Source organism: Mesitornis unicolor, unplaced genomic scaffold, assembly GCF_000695765.1.
Source record: "Mesitornis unicolor isolate BGI_N332 unplaced genomic scaffold, ASM69576v1 scaffold37861, whole genome shotgun sequence".
NCBI classification, from domain to species: Eukaryota; Metazoa; Chordata; class Aves; order Mesitornithiformes; family Mesitornithidae; genus Mesitornis; species Mesitornis unicolor.
In genome coordinates, this window is record NW_010162435.1 from 63,376 (window position 1) to 71,804 (window position 8,429).

Sequence of the window (8,429 nt, forward strand, 5' to 3'; positions counted from 1 at the left end):
TTCCTGCAAGTGTGTATATTACAATTGGTCTGGCTTAAGACAGCGATAAGTGCTTTTGCCAAGATAGGTCAATTACAGTAAGGAAGAGGAGATAATTATTAGGAACTAACTTTTTAGAAAGGAAAACCTTCTTTAATAAGGAAATGCATAGAGTCCTCCAAAAATGAAGAAAGAACTTTTCTTAAATGCAAAACTAAGTCATCTTTGCCAGTAATCTTAAAGAAACCAAATGGGAAAGGAAATAATCCAAAAAATTAGATGCTTATGTCACATAATTTATTTGTAAAACAAATATTAAAGGTTTTTATTTTAGAGAGTTATGCTAGTCTGTGTATAAGAAAGTAATTAATGTTAAAATTTAAAAAAATCAGGATATGTAGAACACCAGGAGTTTTCAACAGGACAAATCAAAATCATTTTCCCTGTGGAAAAAAGGCAACAAAGTATACTATGTACTGGATTCTTGTTCATCACTTAGCCTAAATTTGAGTAGAGTTGTATTAATAAAAGAGGTTCATTATCATTATTATTTAATCTAAAATCTTTAATCTCTGTCAGAAAAAAATATGGTTGAGTTTAAAACCTATATAATCCCTTATAAGCCACCTAGATCACAGTCACACCAAAGCATGTATGTCTTTCTCCAGCAGGATAGTAGTCCGCATGCAAACTTGAAATTACTTCAGCAAGTAAGGCAGGTGTATGTGTACACGTAAGAAGAACCCTTTTTATATATATTCTGTTATCTCTAAGGAGTAGCTGAATGATTTCTTAGATGCTGGCACACACCTTTTCCCGCAACACACACACTTTTGTACAATCAACGTACAGTGCTGGAGATGATGTAGTAGAAATTTATAATATTTAAATGTTTTAAAGCCTAAGGAAAATCTGATCATCTTGTCTGCATTCTCAAATGACAAAGGCCACTTAATTTTATCTAATAAATCCGGAATTAACATTTGAATTTATGACTGAAGTAAACACGTCTTGTAGCAAGATGTCTTTTTTCATTACCTTCATAAGTTAAGTAGATTAAGGCAAAAAATGCAACATATGCTGTAATAATATCTCACTGTACATCCTTTATGGGTGGTGTGCATGTAAGGGTATGCTGTGTGTAAAATTCTCAGTGTTTAGATCGAACACATCAGAAGTTTCTGTAAATCCCTGAAAGTCTGGTGAGCTTCTCACATAACTTCTTGTAACAGGTTTGTTGTTTTTTTTTACTTTATTGGGACATCGCATTCTTCTTTAAGTTCTGAAAAATATGAAATTTTGATAAGGTTTTGTTTATTTTAAAAATGTCATTTTGTTAATTGTTGCACTTAGCTTTTTTGCCTTTCTTCTCATCTGCGACCATTAAGAGTTTCTCATGCACCATGAGCAGTACTGCCCTTCCATAAGAAAGACCCTTATCAAAGAGTAGCTGAAAGAACAAGTCGTGATTATACTTGGGGCATGTTTCCTTCGCTGTCTTATATCCTTTGAAGGTTTTATTAATCTTTTTAGGACATTCCATACAAAATCCCAGAGCTGTATAAAGCCAGAAGTCTTAATATAAACAAGATTTGTTAAGAAAGGAGACAGAACACTGGTGAAATGGACTGTGTAACATGTCTAAGCTGAAAGGTTACTAAAGCTTGTCTAGGTTGATCGTCTTCATGTCATTAAAAGAAAGTAAACTATCTTACACCACTATAAATTTCATCCTCTGATTGCACTTGCCCATCTCCCATCTGACTGTGTCTGACAACTACCGAATCCAGGACAGTTTCTGATACGAAGTGTCTTACTTTGAGGGTACTTTTGCTGTATATTTGCAGCTCTCTTTGCTCTTTTCACCCATGCAAGCATTGGCAAGCACTGTTGCGGGAGCAGTAGTCCCCATGTTAGCCCTTCTTGCTCCTGGGTACCTTTGCAGAAGGACAGCTGGGGAGATACACAGCCTTCTTCAATTGCAGTCCACCCAGTGTCTGTACATTAGGAACATAGACATCGAAATCATAATGCAGGCATCAGGTCAGTCCAGAGTACTGCTTACTGCCTGGCATTGATCTGTTGGTATTTAATTCTTTATGTTCTGTGTAGCCTTAAGTCCTTTTGAAAGTGTTATACAAACATCGCTTCTCATCCTTTTTCCATATCTTATTTTTGAGCAAGCAGATCACAGCTCAACTCTGTCTACGCTTTCTCCTAAATTATTGACCATGACTTTACATAGTAAATTGCACTGGCTACGAATGTTTGCTTGAACATAATTCATGACAGAGTTTAAAGAGACAGAGCTTACATATCATTTTCTCAGTCAGTAAACAGCTGATGTTAATTTCGGCATTTCTCGGCTTCCAAGTGCTTAGTTTTGATAAGATGGTGTTCTTTTCAATACTTACAGTCCATTTAAATAATTTCTTATTTTAAAAAAAAATGCAGCAAAATTTGCACTGAGGTTTAAATGACATACTACGAAATCCCACGGACCCTTCCTTTTTCTGGAAGATTCCTGCTAGTAAGTCTTGCAAGCATTGGAAACCAGACGAACAGCATCCTCCGCCGTCACATCCACTAAGTGGCTCCAACCATTGCAGATGGGTGATACGCACCTTTGTCATTTCCCATGTAGGAAGGATGGGATGGCAGATGCTCCATTGGCTTGGTGGGGAGAGTTAGGAAGAAACAGAACCTACACTGTGGAAATCTGCACTCTGCTGTGTTTAAGTCAAGCAAGGAATCATCAGATTTGGGCTTTTTTTTTATATTCACAGCACAGAGGAAATACAGAAGACCTTGTTGTTTTGATTCTAGACCTTCTTAATGAAAAGCTTGGAGAAAAAATAAATTTGCGTGAGCAGAATTTTGTTTAACCTTGTTCTAATGAATGGTATCAATGAATAATAATAAAAAAATCAAGCCTTGAGCAGATGCTTGAAGTGGAAATTGTACTTGAAGATTGAAGATTGAGTTTAACAAAAGTATAAATGGCTGAAAACAGGCTCTTACAGTAGAACTTTTAGGCAACTTGTTGACAAGTTGTAGGTCCTAGATTTAGTCATTTAGAAGTAGCTTTAGAGTCATGCTCTCCCTTTCCTGGCCTTATGGTTTTTCTTATCCTTTCTGATTTCATTGTGTTGTTTGGCTTCATAAACACTCCTAAACTGCTTGTATCACCTCATCTCTAACCATTTCTTAGGCTTATTTGATTTTTTTAAAGGAAACTCTGCCTCCCAAGCCAGAGAAGATAAACAGCTAAATATATGTAACACATAAGTTAATTTTATTGATGCTTGGAGAATTGTCCTGTAAATCTCAGTCAAAGTGGTTGTGGTTTTAGTTAAAACCGGTAAGGCTGGATCGTTACCTTATTTAATGGCTTTACTAGATCACACTTTTCTCCTGCTTTCTCTATATTGTAAGGTCATTAATGAATCATTACCTATTGCTAGTAATTACTGATCTCTTGAGAATATTGGTTTAATTGTATAAGAATCATAAGCGGAAGATATAGTTACATATTCCACAATGTAGGTAACAGTACCTTGGTGTATTATGGCATTAAAGAATCTGTATTTTTTTGTAGATTTTAATTGCTAAGTATCTCTGGTAAAATATGAATTATTGTATATTTTGTATTGCATGTGATAAAAGGTATACTATTGTGAGCCTCACAGTCTGCAGGTGTAACAGATGTAAGGCAAGATTAACAGGACAGAACGATATTTAAAACACAGACAGCTATTAAAAAAAAAAGGTCCAATGCAATTATTAAGTGTGTCTTAAATTCTCTGCAAATATTTGTAAAAACAATAAAAATGTGTTACTCTGAAAGACAGCTTTTCAGTGTGAACACTTACTTTAAGAAATTAAGATCCCTTTTTATGAATATAAAAGCTGAGTGAAGTCCTGCCATATGGCAGCGTGGTTCATAGGCAATAGGGTCCTTGGTTTATAGATGCTATGAGCTAAATGCTGCCGAAGAAAAGAGAGCAGTTAGTGTATATGCATTTACAACAGTATGAATTGCTTACCCCCTTTAAAACAGGGAGGTTCAAATAATTAACGGTAATATTATGGCTGCAAAAGGAAGTCCAGTTGTTCTTCAGCAGTCTACATCTGTGAAACGTGATACCTCTGGGGACTGAGATTTAATTTTCCCAGGAGAAAATATAAAAGCAGCTGAAAAAAAGGAATGACTTCTGCTTGAGCAGAATAAACCTGCATCTACAAACGATTAGCACTGCATAATGAAGTAGTAAAGAAGCAAAAGAGATTTCTAATAAAGGACTAATAACAAATCCCATTACACCATGGTGTATTTTTTCCCTTGAAATGTATTAGACTTTTAGCAAGGCTGCTGAATGAGGTTTGGATAGTTGCAAGCAGAGTCAGCTCAAATGCTTCAAGCTTAGCTGAAATTTCTCGCCTAACAGTTTGTATAACTTGAAAGTTGTGACTTTACAGGTGGGAGGAGTTGTTAATGCAAGTAATAGGCTTCACGCGGAGTTTGGGTAATGTTTGTGTCACCATAGGATAATAGTCTCCTGTAGGCTAGGCACTGTAGGGTAATGTGCCACTATATGGCAAAATCCCTTAGATAGAACAGAAATGGTATTAAATGCACTCACTAAGCCTTGCTTTTGTGTTAACAGTTCTTCTGACTTCTCTTTCTGAGGCCTGAAAATAAGTCCTCGTAGAAAAGGGATTTGATTAGAGAGGCAAATACGTAGAGTTTGTATTTTGTCGTAGCTAATATTGACACTTTGATAATTACTACACTAACATAAGAAGTTTCAAGACCTTAGGAAGTAAAAGTTTGATATAAGGATGAGATTATGCTGTCTTTTGAAATCACCTATTTTCATGTTTAAATGGGAATACGTCTTGCAAGGATAAAAATTCCGCATGGTGATCTCTAAATCTGTAACATGGATGTTTTTGCAGATTATGCATATGGTTCCAGTGGTGAGGGGAATAAAAGTTGAAGTGAACAAAACCTTGACTTACAAAATGGTCCCTTTGATTCTCCTTTATAAGTAAGAGAGAGTCTTTTTGTACAGATTGTGTCTATCTTAAAAGCTTTTGCTTAACTGACGTGTTGGAATTCATTTGTCTAGAAATGTACTTTTGTTACTGGAATCAGGAAAAAAAAAACAACAAATGCCTTAGACCAACCATGAGTTCTGGGACAAAAGTGGTTAAACATGAATTCTTACAAGTGCAACTAATCTTGGTGAAATTTCTAGTTGCCTTTTTAGAAATTTTTGTGAGTTTTAAAGAATGACTTAATTTGCTTAGCAGAAATTTGCAATCAATCTTTTCTTGCCACTGAATAAACAGATTCCACATGCATAGTAATTTACATATCCCAGCTAAAAATGTAATTCATTATTTTTAAGTCCATTTCATAATAACTATTTCAGGATTAATGCTACTAACTATTCTTTAACTCTTTCAAATTTAACCTTGGATAATCCTATCTAAAAAAGGTAGAAAGTTAGCGGAATAGGAATAGGAAAGTGCCTTTCCTGAGGTCAGCGAGTAAGTCAGTGTAAGTGCCATAACTGGAAATAAGAAACCTTGAGAAATAATTTTCTTCTACTGCATCTCAAGCCTCCAGCCTCAAGTAAATATTGCATTTCATAAGATGATTTTTCACATTTTGCTAGGTATGAAAACAGCACAGATATGAACAGGAATTAACAGTATAGTCTACATGTGGGTTATCACTAAATCTGGTAAAGATTTAAATTAGGTTTAATCAAAATAGCATCCATAGCATATTTTACATGGAGCTGCAAACACTGTCATCTATAACAGGGAGAAAGCCTCTTCAAAGTATGGGTGACCCGGTCCATTTTAATGGCATCTGCCTCTGAACTGGCTTTCACTCGACTGGGCTTTTCAGAGCTTCTCATAAACCATTGGCTTCACCCTCCTGTTTTTGCTGTTCCAGCCTCTTCTTGTGTAACATACTCTCCCTTTCCTCTTAGATCCCTGTCACATTAAATGCTCAAAAATATGGTATGTAGGTTTGATATGTTTTGTCCTTTGAGGTTCACCCACTTAATAATATTAGTCAGTTAAGATTTTACTGTCTGTAATGTGTCACTTCGTTAGCGTAGATGCAGTAATATTTCCACAAGTGTAATTAGTTAAATAGTTATCACAGATCTTCACACTTTGCAAAATTTTCTGTTGTTAGTCCTGTGATACGCATCCTGACTTTACCATACTTGGCAAAATGGAGCAATACAAATCACGTCTTTTCCCTTTTTTTTCAGGCGATGGGTAAGGCTCCTGTTTGGACGTGAATTCCCACTTCAGGACCTTCTGGTTGTCTGGGATGCTCTATTTGCTGACAGTATCACCCTGAATTTAGTCGACTACATTTTTGTAGCCATGTTGTTGTATATTAGAGATGCCTGTAAGTATCAACTATCTTACTACCTTTCAAAATAATGCAAACCTATTTTTCAAAGAAACAGAGGACTTTGGAAATACTAAATTTCATTGTGACTTTTTTAACTTCCTGAAAATCATTGCAAATGCTAGAAGAGGAGCCATTTATTATCAGACGTGGTCTGCTGTATTTATGAAACAAATTGTATCTTGGAGTTGTATGCAGGTTTGTTTTCTGAGTAGGTCTGTGTTTTTATATGGAGTTGCAGATTTTATGTGCAATAAGTGATACAGGTATGTATAGAGCTCCACCTTCTGACCAAGCTGATGAATTGAGTAAAACCTCCCTTAGACACTAGAAATATTTTTGTGCTGTTCTGTGAGAAATGTGAAAATGAACAATTTTCCAAGATATATCTTCAAGGAAATGTAAATGCAGAGATGAGTAACAATTACAAAATATGTTTATTTTATGCAAGAGTGACATCTTTTAAAAATTATATTTTTATTTTATTTCAGCATGCCTGAAATACATGCAAAGGCGAATTCTAGTGGGTTAGTGATGACCAATAAATACATTAAGTTGGGACTAACAAGAAATCACAAAAATTTGTTAGCTTATGTAGTTGAGAATGAGAGGAGGAAGATATGTAATGATTAATTGAGACATTTATTTCTGTCCCATCATATTTCGCAAAAAAATCTGTATACAACTTTGACACAACAAAGTATGCAGAAGTATTTTGCAGCAAGATGCATGTCTTTCATTAAATATATGAATTCTGTAGCATGCTGTTTAGAGTTAATTATATACAATCTGTAAGCTTTAGGTTATAACAAGGTCACATATTTGACACAATTTTGTATTCTAGAACACATGAAGTTTTCAACATCTGTGGTTCCTATTTTAGAGCCCAGTCTTGAAAATATAACGGGCATGTACTTTACACGTACTGTCGTTCTGCTGCCTGCCTTCATGTGGTTTTTAAATTACTTTTTAATAAACATGCAGCAAGCATATAGAGCTACCTTACATTCCTCTCAAAGAAGTGGACATTTAATTCAGTTTAGAGGTTTCAGAATTAATGCTGCTGCTTCAGGATGATCTGATGCCAGGTCATTACGTTCTGCAATTTAAATCTGGTTTGTTTATTTGCAGTAAACTGAAATGATCTTAAAATTTTTGATATAGCCATGTAGTGCAGATGCATACGAAAATGTTTAACATCAGTATTTTATTTTGTGTCATCATTTCCCTTAAAAAAACAACCTTTAGAACTATGTTTGTAAGCACCTTCTCTCTTCTCAAGGAGGGAAGGTTGTTCTGGGTTTGGTTTCTTTTGCTTTGTGGTGCTCATGTAGAAGTATCAGTATGAGGTAACTAAAAACCTAAAAATGTGTGCTAGGCATCTGTATGAAATCAGTCTCCCTCTTTTCTCTGAAATCCTCAGGCTTAGTAAATAAAGTAGAAAATAGCTTTAAAGTGGAATACTTTTGCCCAAATGAGATGCAAAGTCATCTCATCAGGACAGCTAATACTTCATACATACACTATTTCTGTAATAAGTAACTTGTTCTATAGTTGGACCAAATTAGTTACTCTAAGCTTAATAGAATGATGAAACAAAACACCCAGTCATAAATACTCTAAAGTTGAATGTATTTTCAAAGTCAAGCTCAAACCATACCAATTTCCACTGTTCTTAATTTAAGAAAAAAAAAGCTTTTCTTACATATCTAATAGAGAAGTTTTCCATTTTTCCTCATTTTGATTGCTGATATTTGAGCTCTGAATGGAGTTCAAAGTTCCATTGTAATATTTTGAAAGCATTTTCAAATAAAATAAGTTTCAAACAGCCTCTGTTTATTTGGTGAAAGGAAACATAAACTCAAAACACCTAATGATGTCAATCATCTATAAATAAATAATCTGGAAAATTTCTGTTTTAAAAACTTTGAAACATTAGGAATAATAATAGAGCTTCTAAGATACTAAGTTATAAAAATTTCAAACATGATAATAATATTCAAAT

At 34.7% G+C, this 8,429-nt stretch overlaps 1 protein-coding gene across 1 annotated transcript in view; it reads left to right on the forward strand.

Annotated features, from left to right (window-relative positions):
• The window catches only part of LOC104547797 (TBC1 domain family member 5-like), a 65,309-nt gene extending 58,853 nt beyond the window's left edge, over positions 1-6,456 (forward strand). The window contains exon 10 of the mRNA XM_010193624.1: positions 6,279-6,456. Within this exon, the coding sequence (XP_010191926.1) occupies positions 6,279-6,456 (178 nt within the window). The remainder of the gene's footprint in view (positions 1-6,278) is intronic.
• The last annotated feature ends 1,973 nt before the right edge of the window (positions 6,457-8,429 follow it).